Below are 24,173 nucleotides of genomic sequence, written 5' to 3'. Positions count from 1 at the left end.
TTATTCTTTCATAAGACTATACAAGACTTTTTCCTTTCATTTCCAGCTTGAGCAAGAAATATGCAAAAGCTCTTTGTCTGTTTTTCAGCGACTGACACTTGGAATAATTTGTAGGAGATGCTTTGAAAAGTCAAGTTGCCCTTTAGCTTTGCAGGGGAGGATCTGGCACTGTTAAAAGGCAGTTGATGTGTGAATGGTGATGTGGATGTCAAGAAGCCATTGGCATTTGTTCATTCAGGATTGATTGTTTGAGACTCCCTTGTGTGATGCCGGCTGTCATGATCTGTGTTGGATTGCAGCAAATTAGTTCCAAAAGCAGGCCCTAGTGAGCCGGCAGACTGGGATAACAGGAGGGGAAAATAGGATGCCATTCAAAGTTTGTTCTAGGCTGGCTGCAGGAGGGTTTCTTCTGGGACTCTGTTGGCAAGCAGACCACTGGGGAGTGGCATGGGCCCTGCCCTTACTTAATAAAGACAGGAATGCAAATGTAGTAAGAATTACTTTTGCAAGAGTTTTGTGCTGATTTTGACCCCAGAAGTTTCAAAATTAGACGAAGAAATGCCGAGAGTAAGTTCTACACCAGCAGGAAGCGTCCTCAGTAAATCAAAGAACAAACAGCTCTGTGATGTAGATAAACGTGTTTCTGGAGGTAACCATGGATAGTGGCAAACATACAGCCATTTTTCATGGTGTCTCTAGGCAATTATGAAGATACTTTGTCAATGTGATAGGAGGAGGGGAGAGGGCAGAGTCCTCCTTAAAATGCTAACATGGTGTGTTGCAAAGCACCAGGAGGAACGAAGAGTTTTCTGTGTGGGTTTTGTTACTTGGCAGAGTCCACTATGACTAAATCTCCAAAGACTGCTGTTTCTTTTTATTTTCTTTAAAGTTGCAGTTATTTATATATAATACAGTTTGTAAGCGAAAAGCAGCCTCACCTTATCAGACCATGTATGGGCTTTATTTGTAAAATGTTTCTAGCTGCCTGTTCAACGTGACTGGAAGCTGTGAAGGCTCAGTTGAGTCACTCACTTGTCAGAGCTCAGAGTTCCCATGTTAATCACAAGAAGCGTGTGCAAAAAGTCTGACCCAGATCCACCAGAGATCCTCCTCAGTTGGGCAACATATGCCCTCTATTTTGTTCCTTTATACTGTTACATCTGTTGATTTTTTTTGTTTTTTTTACTATCCATCAAGCAGTGAGGAGTGTTCTTCTGAAATTGTGAATTAAATACGTTCTTTATAGAGGAACAAAGCCAAGTGGCTAAGGCAACAGCCTAACTTCAATATCTCTGGTTAACAAAACACTTGCCTAAAGGAAAGCCAAAGCAGCTCACAGGAGTTCTTCTTTCAATGGGAATTTATTAGAATTATTCATTAAATTGAAAAAAGACATTTTTGCACTTCTGTGATTTGGGTTGGACGAAAGTCAACACCAGATACTTTTTGCTTAAGTTGTTAAATCTGAAAACAAATGATGACCAAACCAAAATAAACAAATGACTCTATTTTCTGAAACGGCAGTGTAATGGGAAGCAGACCAGAATCCGGCGAGCCTGCAGATAGAGCCTGGGCTTGCTCTGGAGCTGCAGTGGGCGTCTGGCTCTGCATGCAGGACACACAGGAGCACGTCTGGCCCCTGACACCACGGCCTTGGGTCTGCAGCACGGCCCAGCTCAGCTGTGCTGGAGCTCTCCCGACCTCCCAGACCCATCTCAGCTCTCCCTGCTCCGGCCAGGGCAGAGCTGGAACTCATGCCATGGGTTGTGTGAAATCTGGAGGGGTTGGAGGGGTGGAGGGGGTTCGTAGGAGGTATAGAACAGCAGCATTGTCCAGCTATAGGGCTGTTTCTAATCAGTTTCTAGTAATCACTCAAGGAAATGTAAGCATTAGATATGCTTGGGGTTTAATTAGTTGGCTTTCTGGAAATCCTTTGCCTGTTAGTCTGTGAAAAATTACAGCTGTCAACTAAAATTTGGGCAGGAATCCTCTGTAATTGTTTCGGAAGCAGTTCTTCAAGGATGCCCAAACTTAGGTTTGAGCTCGTAAGACGTGATTGTCCTGAAAGTGAGGATGTTTAGCACTGGATGAAATGGAATAGGACAGGATGAGTTCCCTGGCCCAGGACAAATCTGCTGAGTTCCCTTGGCATGTCCTGCTTTATGCCAGTAGGTGAACCAAGCTGTTACACCCACCCTTGCTTGAAAGACAGTAGCAAATACCGTAAGGCTACTTGGCTTATCGTGGGTTTGTCCAACAAATCTAGTAAATGTACACCCATTTCCTCTTTAAAATAAAAAAAGCCTACACCAAGATCACTTACTTCCTTTCCCCTCCCTTTTACACAACTGTAAGGCTGTTTACTGCAAGCACTTGGGAAATGCTGAATGGGGGTTAGAAATGTGCAAGCAGATGCTCAAATATGTTTGACTTTTTGCTGTTTTTTCTCTTACTTCTCTTCATCGGGCACTTTTGTGTCTGCATTAGGCACAGCTTATCCTCTTTTTTAAACAGGCTCAACACCACACAAAAAGAAATTTTCCTTTTTGTTGATTTAAATAAATTACTTGTTTTTGCTCTCAGTAGTGCAAGTCCAGTTGTAATTCAAGTCACACCAACAGAGTAGGTTGGAAACTGTGTGGGAGTAGAACAAAACCCTGTGTGACACTCCTCCTTTTCTCTGCCAGTGTTTAATTATTGGAGGTGGCCCCTGTGGCCTGCGGACTGCCATAGAACTTGCCTTCCTGGGAGCCAAGGTTGTCGTCGTGGAGAAGCGGGACACTTTCTCAAGGAACAATGTGCTGCATCTCTGGCCCTTCACCATCCACGACCTCCGGGGGCTGGGAGCGAAGAAATTTTATGGGAAGTTCTGTGCAGGATCTATTGATCACATCAGTAAGTACCTGAGGGCATGGGCACAAGGTTACCACAAGGGTGGAGGCATTCTTGGTTTGGCAGAAGGTTCATCTGCCTTAACCATGTGCAAGTGCATGTGTGCACACAGAGAGGAAAAAAAAAAAGGGGTCTCAGTTTAGCAAAGTAGCAGTAGAACAAGTTACAGTCTTATGGAGCAGATTTTTTTTTGTTAGTCTGATATGGTCAAACAACAGCTTTTTATTGTGAGGTGTGAAGAATATTGACATTTATTCCAGTATATTGAAGGTAGACACAGATAGCAGAGTGAGCTATTTTACAGGGAAATACGCTGTAAAATTTTGTATTCTGAAACAAGCTGGTTAGCAGATTCTTTAAATATCATTAAGAGGCAAACCTCTACAAAAGCATTCTAAGAAACTCAGCTGAAATAAGTTTTACCAACAAGCTTGTGCTGCAACAGGAAAAGGAGGCGGAAGAGAACAACATCCTGTGGTGGTTGCTATGTTTGCATTCATCACAGTATGAGAAACAGAAATGATACACACTTGTGTTAACATTGAGTTTCAGTTCTCTAGCAGGCTGGTGGCAGCTGGGGTTGCTCACTTACCAAACACATCCTTGTCACTTGCTCCCCACAGGTATTCGGCAGCTTCAGCTCATCCTCTTCAAAGTTGCACTTATCCTGGGAGTTGAGATTCACGTGAACCTGGAATTCGTGAAAGTCCTGGAGCCTCCTGAAGATCAAGAAAACCAAAGTATTGTTTATCATAAACCAGTTCTGTTCACAGCAACTTCATTTTGTGCCAGGTGTTACATGAAGTCGTAGAAGGCAGTCAAACTCTTTTTGAAGAAATAGAGTTTTTTGCCCTTCTTATTCAGGCAGTGTCCTTCTTATTCTTGCTCTGTGCAGTTACAGGCATGATAAGTATCCGTGTGACAGAGCACTGATAAATCTTTAAAATACAACCCTGCCTGAGAAGCTGAGGTTTTGCACTATGCCTTCTGGCATGTGTTTGAGGCTTTGTAGGGAGTCTGGTGTGGCTTCTCGGGATCTTCTTGCAAAAACAGATTTTGATTGATAATATAAATATTGAGGATTGATTCAGTGCCCAGGGCCTTGTTTTGTGTTCACATTTGATCCAACTCCCGTTGGCACACAAAGTCTTATCAGCATTCTTATGCAAGTTTTTTTAACAATAGGAAAAGATTTCTAATTTTCTGTTTTCAAAAATATTCATATTTAGGATGTAGTACCACTAAAATATTTTAAAATTTTACTTTAATTAAAACACCATAGTATCTCTTCAAAGGGTCATATAGTGACAGTAGAACAGGTATATTGGTTTAAGTGTTAAAATACAAAATTTTAAAATACGGACAGTACAAACACAAAATCAGCTTCATAAAAAGATTAAATTTAGCTTTGTGAGTATGCTTAATTTCTACTTAGTAGACAATTAAAAGCATTGATGATGGAATGCTATTTTTCTTCTTTTAGTAGCTAGTCCTTCCTTGTTGTAACCACATGTATATGCTGCCCTGGTAAGGTGGCTGTGGAGTTATTTCTGTGATAATCAAGTGCTTGAGCATCTTCTTGTGGTGTGGCTGTGAGAGGGAGTTACTGCATTAGGTGATCCAGAGAATGAGAAGTGCACCCTTTATCTCAGTGCCCTTTCCTCAGACTCTGAAATCACTTCTCTGTTGAAGAATTGATAAATATTATTTGTGTTTCCAGAGACAGGTTGGAGGGCTGAGTTTCTCCCCATGGATCACCCTTTGTCAGAGTATGAATTTGATGTTATCATTGGTGCAGATGGCCGCAGGAACACATTGGAAGGTGGGTGAATGTGTGTTATTAGCCTTCTTAGTGGTCTTTAGGGAACCTTGAGAGATCTGAAACTCAGAGGAGAACACAAAGCAGCAGGTTACCTTTCAATCCATGGAAGTCTGTGTGAAAGCTGTTATTTTATGTGGTACCTTCTGGTTTTGTTGTTAAGTCATACCTCAAAATAAAAGACACTTAATGTCATTACTGCTGCTGAGCTCTGTGTATCTGCACTGCCCACAGAGTGCATTGTGGTGCCTTTGGGCTTGCTTCAGGTTAAGTAATTATATGATGATTTAACTTGAAGGAGGCTGACAAGACACACGTCAGGAATTGCATAGCCTGTGCTGTTGTGCTGTGAATTTGCCTGGTGTGCTTGAACTCATGACCAAAATGTGATTGCCAGGTATTTAATGAGGGCAACAGAGGCATTGCTTCTTTGTAAATGAGACCCAGCTTCAGAAGAAGTTCCTTTAGAAACAACAGCAAAAGATAATAAACAGCTCCAAGGTGTGTGGGAGGAGAGGGGTGAATGTTTCCTGATCTGAGCTGCTGCTGAGAATTCAGACCATCTGAGCTGTGTTTCTTAGAGACACACTGGATAAGCTGCTCCTGCATCACAGGAACACACCTGTTACTTAATTGTGTATTTCCCTTTTAACTCTCATTATATCCATGCTAATTTCTGTTCTCTAAGTACACTTTTTCCTTTTTTTTAATTAGCTTCATAGTTTGTCTGCTTATTCTTTTATCTGCCAACCAGAATGTGCTTACAGTTAATTCTTTATAATGCTGTACTGGAAATTTCCCTACATTGTTGTCCATAAAAGACCGTTTAAATAGTCAGGTACCAGCAAAAGCTTCAGAGTCTGTTGAGAGGTTAATGTTTATCATCATACCAGGATCTAGGGGAGTGATTGGTGCACTGAAGATGTGTACAGAAGCTGGTATTGTCATATCAAATCTGTCCCAGGGAGATAATGAGAGCATATCGAGAAGCATAGCAACAAAAATTCATAAACTATTTCTTGTTGTAAACTAAGATATTCTCTGAAGTCATCTACAGAGGGCTAAAGATTCTCTAAGGATCCTCTGTCCCACTTCATAATTTAATTACGGATAAGGGAAACATAAAGATGGAAAAGCTTTAATGTGTGATTGCAAGATCATGGCTTAGAGGGCTTTTTTCTGTGAAAAGTGGAAGCAAAACTGAAGCAAGGAGCTCCTCAGTTGGTCTCACCTTGGAGTTATAACAGTTAAGCCACTGAATATTTTTCAATCACAAATACCTGTGAAAAGTCTTATTAGCTGGTAGGTGTGTGCACCTAAGCACTGCTACAGAGGTTTCTATTTTTCACATCCTTCTCTGCTGCTTTTGACTGCTGATCTCTTGTATCTTTTTTCCTGAGCTGCTTACCACCTATATAACAAATACCTAACTTGCTGTTTAGCATGTTAAAATGTCTCCCTCCAATGAAATTGAACTGTTCTATTTCCAGACACATCGAAAAATTTTTCCATGTTTTTCTTTTATCATTTTTCCTTAACTTCTTTCCCACCCAACCATTTTTTAATGAGACTTTATCTTCAGTGCAGTGCAGCTCCAGTCTTGCAGCTGAAAATGGGGAGAAAAGACTCTTCACACTCAAGGGAGTGTTGGAGTTGTGGTGAATCTACAGATGCCATGTTGTTTGATGAAGTGTAGGAAAGATACTGAGCTGCCTTGAGCTGACCCTCCCTGAAAGTCCAGTCTGAAATTTGCAGTGGTTTTAATTCCTGTCTTTGCTCTCCAGGCTTCAGGAGGAAGGAATTTCGTGGAAAGCTGGCTATTGCAATCACTGCCAATTTTATAAACAGAAATACAACTGCAGAAGCCAAAGTAGAAGAAATCAGTGGGGTTGCTTTCATCTTCAACCAGAAATTCTTCCAGGACCTGAAAGAGGAAACGGGTGGGTGCATCCTCATTTGTTCCACTACCAGATACAAGAGGCAGCAGGGGAACTCTGTGTGCCAGGCCACCAGGCCACCCTCTTGTTACTGGTAACATCAGTTTTAAATAATGTGTACAAAAAAAATCCAAGTGATAAAGTGTTGTTGATGTCAGAAGCTTGCAGATTGAGATGGCCATTTATGGTACAGTGGGATAGTTTTTTAGCTTGGGTGTTGCCACATCATGGCTTGTTTTAGTGTTTAAATTTTTCTCAACTGCAAAAATGTCTGCTATGTTGAACAAATTTGGAAGAGCATTTTCAGGGCCCAGAGATTTTCCCTTAAGACATGATTTGTTTGGTTTCTATCCGTTCACATGCTGAACAGCTTAAACCCTTTGAAGAAGTCTCTGCCCTTCTGGGAGGAGTTTATTCTTGCATTTTGATGTGTGGAGCTGATAAACTGAGAAGAACTAAAATCTGCCCTAATTACTAAAAATATAAACTGTGAAACACATCTTAATGGAAAGGCGCTTCAGAATAGTTGCATTCACTGTCAGTACAATCAGTTCTATTCTTGATTTACAGCTGATTTTTTTTTTTTTAATTATTACTGTAAATGAAACCAAACCCCCTGGTCAGACCCAATGCCAGAGCCCTAGCAACCCGAAAAACACTTTGTTCTCTTGGCACCCTGTTCTACCTCAGGAACTGTTAATGCTGTAGTTAACTGGCTGTTCCCTGGAAGAATTCTGAATAACTTTAAACTGTGCTGAGAAAAACTCCTGTTGGGTGGGACCAGTCTCCTCTCTTGTTTTGTTTCATAGCATTTTGCCCACTAATCCTTCATCCCGGCTGGGAGAGTGAATGCATCCCAAGAAGGAAAGGCACCTGCCGGGATCAATCCCGCGTTGTTAGTAAATGACACAGGCTTGGTGACAGATGTGTCTCTCTTTTCAGGGATTGACCTGGAGAATATTGTTTACTACAAAGACAGCACGCATTATTTTGTCATGACAGCAAAAAAGCAGAGTCTTCTGGACAAAGGAGTGATTATTAACGTATGTAAAAATGCTGGTTAAACTCTGTTTTACTTACTTGGCACAGAGTAAGTGTGAACATCTGCATAAACGTTGCTACATGTTAAAGAAGGTGTTTATAGACTTCAACGCTTCATTCAAGCTCAGGTCACTTGGATCTTACTCTGACGTTTTTAGAATTTGCTTTTCCCTTCAGTCAGCTCAAAGTTTCTCTAGAGAACTGAAAACAATACTTCCTAAATTAATCAGTTTTGAAAGTGGCTGAAATGGGATCTTGTCTCACCTTGGAAATACGTGGTGGGATCATCACAGCAGAAAATAAAAACCTCAGTTATTGAGAGGTGAACTTAGCACAGCTATGTCCAGTTTTATCAGGCAAATAAGGAAGCATAAAAACCTACCCTAGGCTAAATTGCAAATTCTCTAAAGTGGGTGAAACATGATAGAAGAAGGCTATAAACGTGATAGCCTGACCTTTCAGGGGTACTTGGGATTTTGAGGTATTTTTGTCTTTTTTTTTTTTTTTTTTTCTGTAAAATATAGGTTTTATTGTCTTTTGTTTCTAAAAAGTATTATGGCATCACTGAAATTCCCCTTCCTGGAAACCCAAGGGAGGTCAATTTTTCTTACAAAGTAAGACAGTGCCAAAGCAGCCAAGTGTAATTTCCTGAAGGAAGTACTTGTGGGGAACTGTCAGAAGTGCTCTTGGCTTTCTGATGGGACCACTTAGCTCAGAGCCATGATTCCCTGCCCTTTTGGAAGCCCAGGGCTCCCAGGGCAGAGCTGCTGTCCATGACTGACCAGGGTGGGAGTGAGGAAGGGCAGAATCCCCTGGGAGGAGTGGCTGGTTGAGGTTGTGGGGATGGTGTTTGTACGTGGGACAGTCCCAGGGCATCTGTGAGGAGTTTGGAGCAGAGGAGCAGCAGCTGTGGCTCATCAGAGCTGTTTTCCTGACCTACTCAGCTCTAAGTGGAAAAAAAAAAACCACCACCTCCCCAGTCTGTCTGGAACAACTGGGCTAATAGCGGTTCTGTGGTATCATCTGTGATTAGGGGTCTCATCCACGATTAGGCTGGAAATAGAACCTGTCTTATTAATAAGCACTGCCTTTAAGCAGGATGACCTGTAAAGGCAAGGTCCTTCACCACTCTGGCCAAAAAAAAAAAACCCAGCCCAAAAATGAACAACAGAAAAGCTGCTTGGATCCAGGTTTGAACTGAGGTGCCCAGTCCAACCTTGAGGCTGAGCCCCACACGTTGCAGCTCTCCTGTGGCTTCAGGTGTGGGGTGCACGTGTGCAGAAAAGCACTGCAGTGATGTGGATAGCATCTTTTGATGTGAAGGGAGAAATGTTCTCAAAGCATCACATAACCAAGGGACTGGGAGGAGCTATAATTTTCTGTTGCAAACAAAGCTGCTTGTTCAGTGTGGGCAAGGAGAGTTTCTGTTTGGGGCAGTACCTGTGTTTGTGCATTGGCTTTTTGGAGGAGATGGTAAGTGTCACTTGTTTCTTGTTGCTGTGAGGTGTGTGGCTCCCAGTCCTGCTGTGAGACTGCAGTGTTCCAGTTCAGAGAGGATATTGGAGTCTCTCATCCCACATCCCTCTCTCCTTGCAGGATTCCATTGACACCGAGCTGCTGCTCTGTGGGGAAAACGTGAACCAGAGCAATTTGCTGTCCTACGCCAGAGAAGCTGCTGACTTTGCAACCAACTACCAGCTGCCTTCCTTGGATTTTGCAATTAATCACTATGGCCAGCCAGATGTAGCAATGTTTGATTTTACCTCCATGTATGCATCTGAAAATGCTGCGCTGGTGAGAGAGAGGCACAGACATCAGCTCCTCGTGGCACTTGTTGGAGACAGTTTGCTTGAGGTATATCTTGGAATGCCTTCCAAGTAGTGTTTTCAGGTTTTTTATTTTATTTCCTTAATCCAAACATTCAATTCACCCTCCAGTATAAAATGGCCTCTTTTACATGTCCTGACACAGTGGTACCTTCTTTGGAATAGACTTTTTTTCCCTTTGTTTCTTTTCTCATTTTATGCCATAGTTTGTCATAGCTAATGCTTGGCTGGCAGCCTCTGGCTGAGATCCCATTTTGCTTTATGCAAGTTGTGTTCCTGTCTGAAAACTGTGAGCTCTGTGTCCTCATCTTGGGTGCATGGCATAATTTTACTGAATTCCATCATAGACAAAAACTTGATCCAAATTATTATTGCAGCCTCTTTGCCTTAGTATGTTCCCTTTTTTTTTTTTTTTTGGTTTCTGAAGTGAAAAGTGTATGCTGCAGCTTTTTTTTAAAAAAAACCTCATGCTGACAGCCTGAGGCATTTGAAAAGAATGGTGCAAAACAAATTTAGGAGGTGAGAAGGGCATCATTTTTTCTTCTTTTTTTTTCTGTGAGTAATTCTTGAGTCTTCTTTTTTTCTCAGCCTTTACCTTTGAGGCTAATAAATTAGTTTTTAAATATAGAAGTTAAAAAAAAGAAAAAACTGAGAAAAGTAATCTTTTTTTCCCCTACCTAAGACTTAAAGGAGAGACACATTTAAATCCTGCAAGTGTTGCCTGTGTTCCATTTTGACTCTTTCTGGGCTATTTTTCCAAGACAGCATGAAACCCTAGACTCCAAATTCGCAGTGAAAGTCACTTTTGTAGTAAGAACTTAAGAAACACAAGGAATTGAAGGGTGGATGTTTGTTGCAGCCCTTCTGGCCGATGGGTACTGGCTGTGCAAGAGGCTTCTTGGCTGCCTTTGACACGGCGTGGATGGTGCGGAGCTGGGCGCAGGGGAAGCCCCCGTTGGAGATCCTGGCTGAACGGTGAGTGCTGCCTTGGTCCCCAGCATTTCCAGTGTTCTGAAGAGCCACAGCAGTGCTAGGAGGCAGTGGATTTCAGAAAGCTATCAGGAGAAATATTATTAGGGTTTAAATCACCGATTTATGTCGCTTAAGTGTGATCCTTAAAGAAATAAACCAAAGAGACCTTGTATAGAAAAACACAAACCTCCAGCCGTCTCAACACCTGGCTTTTTATCATTTCAAAAAATAACCTGAAAGTAGTCTAAATAAGTTCTTCAACACTAACAGCTTTCAGAGTTGGTCTCTGTGGTTTTAACTCTGGAGTTTTGCTTAGTGGTGCTCTCTTCAGGCTGATAAATATGTGGCAAAGGAGAATTGTTATAATGCTGCACCAGAAGCTTTTTTTTTGACTGGAACAAGAAGATCTGTTGCTGAGTACAGCAGCAGACCTGGTGTCACCATGGTCTGATAGTTGAAGTTGCTGACTTAGGTCCTGCTGGCAGCCACCCTGCTCTGCTGCAGCTGCCCAGGCAGTTTTGGGGCAGATATGTAATGGGAAAAGGGTCATGGTTGTGGGAATGCAAGCAGCAGCTTTACTAACTGCAGCACTTTGATAAGTTTTAAGATAGAAGCCTGTGGGATGACTCAAACACGGCCTAGTCCCAAATGGAAAATTGAACAGCAGAGTAAAAAAAGCTGCGGTGGTTATAGGAATTGCAGGATGACAGGATTTAGTGCTGTTATGTGGTAAAGAAGTTACTCCTTGAGTAGATGTTAAAGCAAAACCAGATGACTGGATGATGTAACCCGGTTTTTTGCCTTCTTTTTGTTGCTCACTTCCTGGCTCAGGAAAATATAGGCAAAGGCTCTAAATGTCCATCTTGTTCTTCTTCTGTCTGGCATCCTTCTGTTGAGTGGGGATAGGAAATGGGATGGGTGCATTATGCACTTAGTCTGTAACGCTTGTCCTGGCAGAGCCAAAATAAGGTTTAGGCAGCTGCAAAAATCTCCAATCTCTTGATATAATAAATATTTATTTTAATACATAACTCTTGCATCTTTTTCCTCTTCAAGAGAGAGCATTTATCGACTCTTGCCTCAGACAACCCCTGAAAACATTAATAAGAACTTTGACCAGTACACCATTGACCCAGGAACAAGATATCCAAACTTGAACTCGAGCTGTGTTCGACCTCACCAGGTCGGTACTTAAAAGACTTGCTTGTGAAATCAGTTCTTTTTTTGTCAAGGGTAAATAGAACTGCAAGAAGTGTGTAAACAAAATCTCCACGAGTCTCCTTAATTTAGAACCAGCTGCTGATAAAGTTAACCTGGAAACAAAGCTGGGTTTTTGTCTGATGTTCTGCTGGTAACTGCTTATCCTTGTAGGTGAGACAGTTATATGTTACCAATGAGCTACAGCAGTGTCCTCTTGAAAGAGTGAGCTCCATTAGAAGATCAGTGAACCTCACAAGGCAAGGTGAGTGGCATCTCCTGTTTGCTGTGGCTTGACATTTGTGGCCTTCTGAGCGTGCAAAAGCTGACTGCAGTGTTTGCTCTCCTGTTTCTGCAGAGTCAGATATTCGGCCTAACAAGCTTTTGACGTGGTGCCAAAAGCAGACGGAGGGATACCGAAACGTTAATGTCACTGACCTGACCACCTCTTGGAAGAGTGGCCTTGCTCTGTGTGCCATCATCCATCGCTTCAGGCCTGACCTCATGTAAGTGACATCTGTGGAGCTCCTCGGGGGAGGCATTGTCAAAGGGCAGAGTGAGACCAGCCAGAACTGACACTCTGCAGTCCCCTTCCGTGGCTCCTTCTGCAAGAAGGGCACACCATGGCCAGGTTTGGGGTTGGACAGGGTGGGGTTGGGTTTGCTTTGTTTCTCCTGTATAACTTTGCATGCCATTTAAAATGAATATATGTGCTTTCAAAGAGCTGGGAAGGCTTTGAACCATATGATTTATCGTGTTTGTGGGAGTCATGTGTCTATTTAAAACAAAATTTGCAGTTCTGAGGGAATGCGTAGAGCTGTGTTCCCTGATCCCTGGAGACAGGTTTTAGTGTCTGTTTGAAACCACAGCCATGAAGCATGGTCCTGAGTCACAGAAATGCTGGGTGAGCCTGGAATGAGCCATCCTCCATGTGTTGTACTGGTTGCTGTGACAGTCAAGTAGGGAAATATTGGAAATGTGGAGGTTTTGCACAACTCTGTCCAGGAGAGCACAGAGCCCTTTCACGTGGGCACAGAAAGGGCTAGGCCTTGAAAATTAACTGCCCCAGGGGTTGAGAGTAAGCCAGCATTCCCCTTTTGGCACAGTTTCTGGGGTCCTAGTGCTGCATGACCCAACTTCACGCATCTGAATATTTTGTAATGTCCCATAGTTAGATGTGAGAGGGTCAGTGTGTAACAGGTGTCAGGAAATGGCAATTGCTGGCACTGCTGGGTGCAGTCAGTGAGGGGACTCTCTCTTTTCTCACCGATTTCCAAAATGCAGTGGATGCATCCTCTTGTCTTCCTCCAGAGCCTTAGGAGTCACACGTGAATTACTGTCAACCTTCCTTTATTATGGATGAATGAAATGAATGACTGAGCTTTTTTAAGAGGTGTAATAAATTGGGAAAAATAGGAGCGGTAGCTAGGGTGCTTGCTTGTACAGTTTTGCCAGAGGAAGAGGTGAGATTTTAAGAATAGGATTTTTTTTTTTTTTTTTTTGCCTTGGGTTAGTTTAGAACACTTAGAGTTAAGGATGTTTTTAGGGAAGAGGGTGCAGAAAGCAAAGTAATCTTTGCTGCCTGTGGAAATCATGTTCTCTGCACTGCTCTCTACAACGGCAATACATTTATCTTCCTGAACTAACAGACCTCCTGCTGTTCAATTAACACTGTGTTTGGATCTTGCTGGCTTTCTGTATTCAATGAGCCTGCGGAAGGACTTGGCCAGATGAAAGCCAGGCAGGCAGGAGAGGTGGCTGCCAGTGACAGCCCCCAGCTCCAGAAATGGGCAGTGGGTGGGTTAGAGGAGAGGAGAAACTCTTCAGGGATTCAAAAACTCACATTCCACTGTGAGGAGAAAGAAACTACCCTGCCTGGAGCTTTGTAATTTATTCACATGTTTATTTTAATCATGAAGTTTGGAAGCCGTTCAAGAGATCAGAGTCTTAGAATAGGTCCCATAGAAAATGGATTAGAGAGTGGATAACAGAGTTCCAGATGTGTGATGTACTTATTCAGTGCACTGCTAAATTCAGTTATGACCTTGACCAGGAGGTCCCTGTTCAATCTCTGTGTGTAACACCTTAAAAAAGGAAAGGTAGTGCCTGTGCATGTGTATGCGCACATATAACATGCTACTTCCATAGAATGCTGTCCTAAATTTATTCCTCCTGGCTTTATAGAGCTAATTGAACCTACGTAATCTGTTGCTAATGGATGAAGAAAAGGTTTGCAGAAGGAAAAGGTTTCTTACCACTTCTGAGGAAGAATTGTATCTCTCCATAAATGAGAGGATCTTTTTTTGTGGGACTACATCAAGGTCCGGTTCAGTGAAAAAGCGTTTAAGTTACATTTCTGGCAAAGCCAGTGTTTGCAGTAAGGGGGTTTGTGTGAGGCTCTTCCCTTTGGCAGCGTGTGGACTCTAGCTTTGTCCCAGTGAGACTCTGTGCCCTCGCTCCTGGTGCTGCTGTTCCCGGAGGGAGCAGCGAGCGATGCCATGCTCTGTGCTGTCCCCGCAGCGACTTCGACGCCCTGAACGAGGAGGACGTGGTGAGGAACAACCAGCTGGCCTTTGACGTGGCTGAGCAGGAGTTCGGGATCCCCCCGGTGACCACGGGCAAGGAGCTGGGCTCGGCTGAGGAGCCCGACAAGCTGAGCATGGTGCTGTACCTGTCCAAGTTCTACGAGCTGTTCCGGGGCACCCCTCTGCGCGCAGTAGGTGAGGCGCGCCCGGGGCGGCGCCAGCGCGTGGTCCGGGCTGCTGAGGAGCACTGCTTCTGAGCCAAGGGCCTTTTCCCAGCTGAGCCCTTCCCTCTTGCCATTCTGCAAGAGTTACCTCGGGCTTAACACAGGGGAGGGGGAAAAGCTTGGTTGGAGAGCGAGCTTTTGTGCGTCCTTGGTGGTTTCAGGGAGTGGGAGCAGCTGGATAACTGCTGCTTGACATCGTGAAGGTCATGCATCAAATTACTGATGTGATTCCCTGGTAGGGATGACTGCACACAGCACATTCATGCTTGTCTTTTTCTTTTTTTTTGAAAAGCCACACTACATTGTATGTATTTACTTCTATTTCCCTGTGTTTCGTATATATAATTGCCTCCAGCACTCAACTGGAAAGCCTTGGTTTAGTCAGAATAATTTAAAAACAAATCTAAGTAAGTATTCTAAGCAGTTGTTTTTTTCAACAGATGCTGCTGAGAAGCAAAATGGAGAAAATAATGAACTTGATTCACCAAAATCATCGAATTTCATCTTTAATAATTATATCAATTTAACTTTACCCAGAAAACGAGTACCAAAGGTAAGTGGTGAAACAAGACTTGCCCTATGAATCCTTTCTTCCCGAAAAGATGAAAAGAAACTTTCAGGCTCAGAAATAAGAGGTTTATATATACACTGCTATAATTTTCTGACCTATTTCTACCTGTAAGAAAAAGAATCCTGTAGCTCTGTATTCCTGGAGTTAAATACACAGCCATTCTATTATATATTATATTATGTTCTATATTATATACCAGTTTGAACAATCAGTGCTGTGCTAGACTGTTTGTTGGGGGGGAGTGCTGCTTTTTGAAAACAGCAGAGATTTGCACAGTTTGGATGCTGTCAGGGTTCTGAAGGGAAGCTTTCCAGCTCTTACAGAAGAAACCTGCAATGGTGACAAACAGTGGGCAGGTTGATCAGCAGCTCTGGGATAACAATCTCTTAGTCATGCCCATGTACTTTTCTCTCTTGGTCACTTACTAATGAAAACTTACTGACAGGCCCTGTTATGTGCCTGTGTTATTAAAAAATCCATGCCTGTACGTGCTGTGATTGAGGACTACAGGGCCTTGAAGCTTTGCAGAGGCCTGAGTGTACACATGTACTGCATTTCTCAGTCTTTTAATATACTGCTTTTTAAATTTGTTGCTCTCTTGTCTTGTAGAAATGTGATTTCTAATTTTTTTCACCTGAAGAATTGCTCCAGAATTTCCAAATGCTTCCTGCGCTGAGTTTTGTCTTGAATATTTTTGATCTGCAAACACAAAATTTTTTAAAATCTGTGGACAGTCAATTGTCCAGTAACTACAAATATCCTTGTTAGGAAATAACATTTTCCTGCCACCCACATGTACACAAAACTAAGTGACATGGTTCCCAGGTAGCCAAGCAGTGAGAAACTAAACAGGCAGAATAAACTTTGCTTTTTCTTGTGGGTGACTTATTTAGAAGAAAAACCTTTATCATGGCCACAGTGTTGTTTCTCAATGAGTTGTTTGCAGAAGTAAATAGACTTTCAGCAGTGGGGAAGGCTTTCCATTACTGAGCCACAGAGCCTCTGATTAAGCTCCTGTCATGAAATAAGCCTTCTGTCATAGCAGGAGCTGGAGTTCCTGGCAGTACATGAAAGCACGAGGTGATTTGCCTGAAGGCCCCTCTGGTTTCGCACTATGAGGGCTCGTTGGAAATGAGAAGTGGAAGTGTTATTTCCCAAATCAGCCAGGGAAACAAGGCATTTTGTGCAAGGTTTTGCAGCTCTGGCACGGATGGGCTGTGAAACCAGGGAAGGTGGGTTAGGGTGCCTGGGCTAGGGTACTTGGGAGTGCCATAGCCAGCTGAAACTGGCTGGGAAATGAAGCTCCTTGGAAAGCAACTGCTTGAGTCCAGGGTTTGGCTGTGACTTCAGTTTCATGGTTCTTTCCTCTGCAAAAACTGGTGCTGAGCATTATCCAGGTGTGTATATATCAGATGTTCTGTCCAGGCTTTAGGAGAGCAGAGTGTTGCTCACTGAACTTCCCATGGCGTGTGGTTTGTCCTGGGCTTGGCCTGGAGGAGGGATCCTTATCTGGGCACAGGCTGTGAGAGGCCAGGAAGCGGGGCCTGGGGCTGCTGTGGCCGTTCTGGCAGCCTGTGCTGAGCTGGATCATGTTTTCCATTCTCCTCTGAGTGTCAGCCCGGCTGGAGAGGAACTGAGATTTCCTGTGCTCCAGACTAATAAATGAAAGGAGGTGTTTACACAATGCAGGGCGCAGCCCTTTTGGAGTCTTGCTGGGCAATTAAATTGCTTTGTCTTTCACTTCTTTGTCAGCATGTTAATGAGAGTCCTTTATGTCAGATTTCTGAAAGGTAGCATCTTGCTTGCTCCATTCACTCAAGCAAAATCTGCTTTTATGTGGCCCAGGCTATTATACAGAATACATTGTTCTGGTCTGTGTTCACCCTCTCTGGGCAGACAGATGACTGTGGGTAGTGCAGAGCTGAGCTTTACTGAGCTGCTGCTTGAAAGACAATGTAGCAAAGGAGACAAAGTAATTGAAATATTGTCATTGGTTCTTTTGGTGTTTGCCCACAAGTTTGGGATTACTCATCTTTGCTACATAATGATTTATTACAAACAGTCTATATGTAAAAAGGAAGCCTGCATTCTTTGATCTTTCTCTCTTTATTCCTTTTTGGAGTGAAGTTGACTGAGCAGGCACCAAGTTACAGCATGGGCAAATGCAAATAGGTGGAATGAAGTTCATTGTTCATAAATTATCACTGGATCAAATCTTTGCGACTGAATGTTATAAGAAGTGATAAAAAATTCCAAGTATTGACTACTTTTCAAGCTTGTGCAGACTGAGTATGAAATATTACTGATTTGTGTGATCTCTAGTTGAGTAGAATAAAGAAATGTGTGCGTGGCTCAAGCACAAAAGGAGCAGTTTAGTTGCTTAAGTATTGTAATGTTCAGCCAGAGTCAAGGAGGTGAACCCTGTGAGGGAGACAGACCTCTAAGCCAGTAATTGCTCAAAAAAGGAAGTATGACTGCTCCATGAATTCATGATCTGCAGACAGATGGGTTAAGAGAGATTTGGGGGTTACAGTGAAAGAGTGAGGGGTTTCTGCATTTTGTTACATCTCTGGAAAACAGTGCAGTCTAGAAGAAAATTCACAGAATAACTCACGCTGCAAAACCTTTTTTTCAAGGGTGTGTTAGTGCTTTATGAATTATAAACTCCTCAGTACTGAAAGAGGGGAAGGGAAGGTAAACACCCAAGTTGCAGGGCCTGTGTTCTCACACCCTGGAGTCCAGTGAGAGCTCCCAGTCAGGGACTGTGGGACAGCTTTTACTGCCCTGTTAGCTGCACCAGGAGCAATCCTGCTGAGCTGGGGGTTCTGGCGGGGCAGGGAGAGCCCCTGATGCTGCCACTGCTCCCCTCTGTGTGCCTGAGCGTGGACCAGACCGTACCTGCCTGGGGATGGAACTTGTTATTCTGGGAGGAACTGCTGGTGTGAACTTGGGAACTGCTGCAGTAACCCATGGAACTTGTTTTGGCTTTGCCCTTTCAGGCTGAAGGGAAAACAGAAGAAAATGAGACTAACAAGAGGCGTCGGAAAGGACTCTTTGGTGTCTTTGAGCAGGTTGGTGTTCAGGGGTGGCCACCCGTGTCCAGCTCCCTGATGGGCACCAGAGCTGAGGAAGCTGTGGAACTTGTGGGGCCAAGGTTTGGCCTTTGGAGCTTGGCAAGAAAAAACCCTCAAATTTACTGTGGCATGCGCTGAAGAAGAGCTAAATTAATTTCAATCATTCGATAGGGAGTAGAGCATTAAGTAAATTGCACTAGTTTTTGTTCTGACACTAGAACATTTAAGGTATCGGGGCTTTTTCAGCTATTTAGACAATTTTTTGTTTGAAGAGTTTGCACTGAGCTTGGTTTCTAGCCCCTCTGATTAAGTCACCTTTGTGACTCTGCTTTATGAACAGCAGCACTGATTAATGTTCCCTTTTACTGTACTCTGGGACTCAAGAAAATACGTATTGGTGACTTTTGCATGCTAAACATGTCACTTTAGTATACTGCAGGCTGTATTTCCTTTCACCCTTTGCCGATAAGGATGTTATCTCTCTCCTCCTCTCCCTTCATGAGTGTTGTAGGAAACCTAAGAAAAACAGAGTTTGTTGTTTCCTTGCAGTCTTCAGGCTTTCCAAGCCAGGGGGCCAACAATGGGAAAGAACAGAGTGATGGCAGAGAAGGAATAAACCAGAACAAGGTCAAATCAATGGCAACTCAGCTGCTGGCCAAGTTTGAAGAGAACGCTTCAAATACAATTCTGCGGAGACAGGTAGGTCACAGATGAACATGAAAGTCACCTCTGAAATTAAACTGTAGTGTCCTTGGGAGGGTGATGCAGCTTTGCATGGGAAGACAGGGGTCTGTTAAGTGTTTGAAGTGGGTTGTCTTTTGTAATACTTTATGCAAATTAAAAGTATTTCCCTCAATACTTGGTAAACAAATGCAACTCATATAGATTGACTAATGCTATAATTAATTGTTACGTGTTACAGTGTCTAGAAATCTCATATAAGTCAGCCTGTAGAATTTGTGCTATTTGGAAGGCTAAGCTGGCTGCATACAGTATTGCAGAAGGCCTGTTGTTGCCTATATTTTCCAAATAAAGGACCCTGCATATCCTGTGGAGCCTGTCTGGATGGAAAATCTAGGCAGTGTCAAAAGGAGCCCTGACCTTTGGCAAGATATGTCTGGCTGCCATTGCCATTCCAAAACTAGGCAGAGTGGAACACGTCTGTGCCTCGTACAGCATCGTACAGCATGGTTTGTTGTTAGTGGGACTAGAGGTGTTTCAGAAACAATCCCATGCTGCCAGGGTAAGGGGGAGAAGCTCCAAGTCACACTTCAGCCAGAAATAGCTGGAATCAGCAGAGTTTGGATCTGTCACCCAAAAGATCTGAAGGAAGAATGGGCAAGGTGTGGATGTTTTGACAAGGATAGTGGCTTTCTCAATTCTTCGTCCTTGTATCCATTTGTTTATTTAAATATTTAGGTCCTTCAGTAGTGTAGGCTTTATAGATGTCCTGTGACTTTCTCTATCCTGGAACCAAAGTTGTTTGCACATTACCTGGCTATTACATTTGTCAATGCCCTGAGCTTTCTGTGTATGGTAAGTGGCCACAGATATCCTTGGCCATGCTGAAAGAAGTTACTCTGATCATAAACTCTGTTAAAAAGTACTGAATGTGTTCAACTTGAAGTATGTCTTTGATGGTAGAAGTTGCTAATAAAATGGGTGGGTGACAGAAATCTGCAAAATGTGTTGTTAAGCTTCATAGTAATGCGTCTTTAAAAGCAGCTTTTATTTCTTTCTGCCTCAGAAATTCTTTGAATCCTATTTACTGTCTTCCTTTTTTTTTCCCTCCTTTGCTCTGTCTTTGCAATTTTAAAAATGCTTTCCAAGGAGCTAACAGATAGACCAGCCCTGCTCTCCTCTGACCCTCCTGTTAATCCTCGCTTTGCTAAACCTATGGATCCAAGCCTTTTTCCACCTCAACCAAAAAGGCAGGTAGGAAGCTCCTGTGGGTAACACCTGGCAAGCACAGCCTTTCTCTTACTGCTGGGAGCTTGCTGTTATTGCAGAACTACACAAGATGCAAAGCAATATTTGGATGGAATCTGCAGAGTTCACTGACACATTTAGCTGAGAATTGTGAAAACCACATTAGAAGTTCAAGGATATTTTACACCTGCTTCACCAGATCAGAAAACTCTGTGAAATTGGAAATACCCTGGAGACATAAGTGCTGATTTCTGTGTTACCATGTCTAGGCTCCAAATTGTATGAATGTAATTACACAGCTACATTTAACATGTGAGAAGACTATAGCAGTATCTGAAAAATTGTGCATGTGCTCGATGCTTTGGGTTACTGTAGTGATAAGGCTAAGAGAGAAACCTGGCAAAAATGTCTAAGATAAAAGCTTGAGCATTGAAAAGCTGATATTGATGCCCAGGTGTTTTATTTCTATAAGCAGAACTTGTGATAAGAATTTCTGCTGAAAGCTCTTTTGCAGCATCACATGTATGGGGAAAAATTTTTTGACAATGTAGTCTGAATTTTTCTCTTAGTACTTTCACTGAAAGCAATCTCATCTCAAACAGTGTTGATATTCACTTTACATCTGAGTTTTAAATTGAAGTAAACATCCTGTAGTGGCACTTCAAGAGCACTCTGCAGTGAAATGAGATCTGTATTGCATGTGGAAATCTGCAGGTCAGAAGCTATTTTGTATGAAAACTCAAATTCAGAGATGTGTTCTGAACTCTTCAGAAAATGCCTTAAATCTGAAATACATTACATACTGATTTGGGTCAGCCTAGATCTTGAACTATGGCCAGAACTACTGTTGAAATCCTCATAAATATAGTTTGATTATAAGCCTAGTTTCAGGCAGATGTGATGCTAAAAAAACCCAACCCAAAACCTTTGCTGTAAGCCCCAGCAGATGTTCTGCACTGCTGCTGTCTGAGGTTATTCACAAGAACTCAGTCCCTGCACAAGTTGTGTGGGACTGATTTATTTCAGTGCATGTGCACAAGCACCAGAAATGCAGTAGGAAGTGTGCAAAGAGTGATGTGAAAACATTTTGTTTCGAGTTATGTGCATGACTGTGCCGCGCTTTCGGAAGCATCCTTAAAAGCTGCATATACTGCATGGTAGTGCAGAGAGCAGAGTTTTGTTCACTTCAAGTGTTTCCCAGTTTCAGGTGGTAGCTAGGAGTGAACACGAGGTCAGGGAACCCAAACAGTCTTTAAATGGTTCTGCTCATATGGCCAGGAGAGCAAAGACTGTGCACAAAGCAGATCCCCAGCCCAGTCTGTCAGAAACCTCTGAAAATCTCGCATCTGCCTGTTCTGCTGCATTTGTACTTTCTGGAGTGCTTGAGCGTCTTCAGCACCTGGAGGAAAAAATGAAACAGGTGACAAGCAACTTCTTTTCCTTTCCTGTCTCTTAACTGCCTATGATAATCTGTGTACTGTGGTTTTGCTGGCTTGTTCTCTGTTGACTGTAGGTTGTATTAAGACAGTAAGAAGTCTTTCTACAAACTTCTATGTTCTGTTGATGGATGTGGTTTTAACTGAAATCTCTCTCTTTCTTTTCTTGGCTGTCCTTCCCTGGCTGTCACTGCAGAAAAGAGCTCAGACCATAGCAAATAGGGAATTCCATAAAAAGAACATTAAAGAGAAAGCAGCACATCTCGCCTCAATGTTTGGATACATGGAGTTTCCGAAGGTGAATTTTAAGTTTTGCACCTGAAGAACTGCTGAATTGGAAGATGTATAAGAAATCGTGAAGGGAAAAAACTTGCTGTGGTTTTGGTTTTAGTTTCCTTTCATTCTGTGTGGATCTCAAAAGTAATGTGGATTCCACTAGAAACTAGTAAAAAGTGTTATTTAAATATGATTGCATAGTTTAATTCAGGTAAAACAATCTGAATTATAAAGCTAATCAGAGTACTTTAGCAGGAGAGAAAGGTGTTCAAATAAACTATGTCTTGTGCTTAAGCACACACTGCTGGCTCACAATTTCTAATCAGTTGGTGAGGAGTGGTACTTGGTGCACTCTGGTTTTTCCTGGATCTCATTATGCTTTCTCCCAGCACTATCTTACCTTACTGCCCACTGTGAATATTTCTATTAAAAAAATTGTACAACAATACCATTTACCATGAAGATGCCGTGATGATTTCGCTGGGGCCTTACTGTGCAGAGGTAGCAAGAAGAGTAGAACTGTCATTGTTAACCTTCCTGGTTTTTTGGATGCATGACTGTGAACTTAACCTGTGTTGATGTCACTGTCTCTTGGATAACTCTCCTGTTTCTGCTCTACACAGAATAAGCTACCTACTAAAGGCTTATCCCATTCTCAGCCCCCAACTCCCTCTTGCCCTCCACCTCATCATTCAGCTGTTGCTGCTTCATCATCTGTCGGTTCAGCTTCCTCTGCTGTTTCTTCTCAACAGGTACTCTATTAAGAGATTTTTCATGTAAAACCCAAACTTGTACTCAAGCTGCTTTTGAAATGGCTTGGATGGAAGGTGCTGGCAACAGACCCGTTGTATAGGTTGTAATTCCCATTTAAATCAAACTTTCTGTTTTTACTGTTGTTAGTTGTGCATGTTGGTAAGAGAAATGTCGTCATCAGAAACGGCTCAGGTAAAAGCTGAAGAACAAAGCAAATGGTTAACTTGTTTTTACTTTGCTTCTGAAAATTTTGCATTGCTGCTTATTTTAAATGATCTGCTGTTGGATGATACCTCAGGCACGCTGAAGAAAGTTCACATTATAAAGCAAACTGGATGCTGTGGAGTTGGTTAGTTTTCTTGGGTGGCATTTGTTTCTTTTCATAAGAGTATCTGTCTGGTCTGCAGGGGAAAACCTGCACAATGATGATTATTTTAACCACATCTTAGAATTGTATAAGCATTTACCAATACAGACATTTTATAATTTTTTGTTTAATTATTTGTACTTTAAACTTGCTTCTGTGTGTGAGTAGCTAGAACCCAGTTCTTTGTAACAGCAGACCTTACAGAGAGGAAATATCCACACTCTGAATGGAGATGACACTTGGGTCAGAGATACTCAGTTCTTGGTACTGAGGCTGATGCTAATGGGCTGTGTTGCAATGACAGCCTGGCTCCCAATCCCCAGGGAAACACAGGGGACACAGCCCTTCAAGGACACTGCAAGCTCAGCAGGTGCCTCACTGCAGTAATCCCCTAATTCCCTCAGTTTCTAAGTAATCCCTTTGCCTGGATTTGCCTCTTACTTTTTATGTTCTTAGAGGTACAGTATGTGATAGGTTTGAAGCTAAGTCATGGTTTCCAAAAATTTGGGGGCTGATGTTCATTTGATTTGGAGAACTATTGTTACTCTGTAAAGAGAATGAAAGAATAAAACCCAAACCCAAGGCCTTTAGAATATGAGAACGAGGCTTTTAATTATATGGCAACTCTGTGAGCAATAACTCCATTGGGATTTTACCATCTCTCCTTGGAGAACCTTTGTCCTGAGCAATCTGATTTTTTGGATATTTTAAAAACTGCATTTTATTTAAAGTGCCCTCACAGCCTTGATTAGTTTGCCTTTCTATTTAAATGGTGTGGCAGTAGTTTGTTGTGGCTTGGTTTCACTCAGGTTGAGTTCAGCTGAAAAGTGCTCTCTCTAGAGATACTGGCAGAATGCAGCACAGCTGAAGCAAGAAAATCTAGTTCTGTCACCAGCACAGTAAATACGTGTTAATCTCACTGGGTGAATGCTTGGCTGGTTGAGTAGGACTGCATTTACACTTTGGCAGATCTACATGCATGAGCATCTTCATGCCTGCGTACATGGCTCCACGTGTTGTACAGGCTCAGGGCCTCTTGTACTCTCTGCATTTCATAGGTGTAAATATGGTGCATTTTGTGGGGCATTTTAGAGTATTTTTAAGCAGCAGCTCTGGTAATGATCTGGTGATCTTTTACTCCTCCTGTCAGAGGCACATGTGGTAATAGAATCTGTCCCTGCCCTTTCATGGTCAAATTGTTGTCCCTGTGTTTTATCCTTACAGTTTGCACACTCTTCAGAAGGTGAAAATTTCATCCTGCTCTATAAAACACTGACTAAATGTGCATTGCTATGTAAATAAAAAATTCAGCAGTATTTCTGATGCACAGTGTG

At 42.5% G+C, this 24,173-nt stretch overlaps 2 protein-coding genes across 6 annotated transcripts in view; one reads left to right on the top strand and one right to left on the bottom strand.

The window, feature by feature from the left end:
• DKK3 (dickkopf WNT signaling pathway inhibitor 3) overlaps positions 1-14,197 on the bottom strand; it is a 115,976-nt gene extending 101,779 nt beyond the window's left edge. Inside the window, exon 1 of the mRNA XM_063397922.1 lies at positions 14,192-14,197. The gene's annotated coding sequence lies outside the window, so the exon portion shown is untranslated. The remainder of the gene's footprint in view (positions 1-14,191) is intronic.
• The window catches only part of MICAL2 (microtubule associated monooxygenase, calponin and LIM domain containing 2), a 116,982-nt gene that overhangs the window by 37,365 nt on the left and 55,444 nt on the right, over positions 1-24,173 (top strand). For 3 of the 5 annotated variants that reach the window (XM_063397912.1, XM_063397917.1, XM_063397914.1), the window contains 16 exons: positions 2,688-2,895; positions 3,516-3,632; positions 4,613-4,714; positions 6,496-6,651; positions 7,591-7,691; positions 9,286-9,543; positions 10,375-10,490; positions 11,544-11,670; positions 11,859-11,949; positions 12,043-12,190; positions 14,205-14,404; positions 14,874-14,986; positions 18,004-18,075; positions 18,628-18,777; positions 21,640-21,741; positions 22,343-22,471. In XM_063397912.1, the coding sequence (XP_063253982.1) occupies positions 2,688-2,895; positions 3,516-3,632; positions 4,613-4,714; positions 6,496-6,651; positions 7,591-7,691; positions 9,286-9,543; positions 10,375-10,490; positions 11,544-11,670; positions 11,859-11,949; positions 12,043-12,190; positions 14,205-14,404; positions 14,874-14,986; positions 18,004-18,075; positions 18,628-18,777; positions 21,640-21,741; positions 22,343-22,471 (2,190 nt within the window). The remainder of the gene's footprint in view (positions 1-2,687; positions 2,896-3,515; positions 3,633-4,612; positions 4,715-6,495; positions 6,652-7,590; positions 7,692-9,285; positions 9,544-10,374; positions 10,491-11,543; positions 11,671-11,858; positions 11,950-12,042; positions 12,191-14,204; positions 14,405-14,873; positions 14,987-18,003; positions 18,076-18,627; positions 18,778-21,639; positions 21,742-22,342; positions 22,472-24,173) is intronic. The other 2 variants (XM_063397913.1, XM_063397916.1) reach the window with 2 other exon arrangements.

This window comes from Prinia subflava, chromosome 5 (genome assembly GCF_021018805.1).
Source record: "Prinia subflava isolate CZ2003 ecotype Zambia chromosome 5, Cam_Psub_1.2, whole genome shotgun sequence".
Taxonomy (NCBI): Eukaryota; Metazoa; Chordata; class Aves; order Passeriformes; family Cisticolidae; genus Prinia; species Prinia subflava.
Note: the sequence above shows the minus strand (reverse complement) of the source record. Positions and strands in the feature narration are given on the sequence as shown.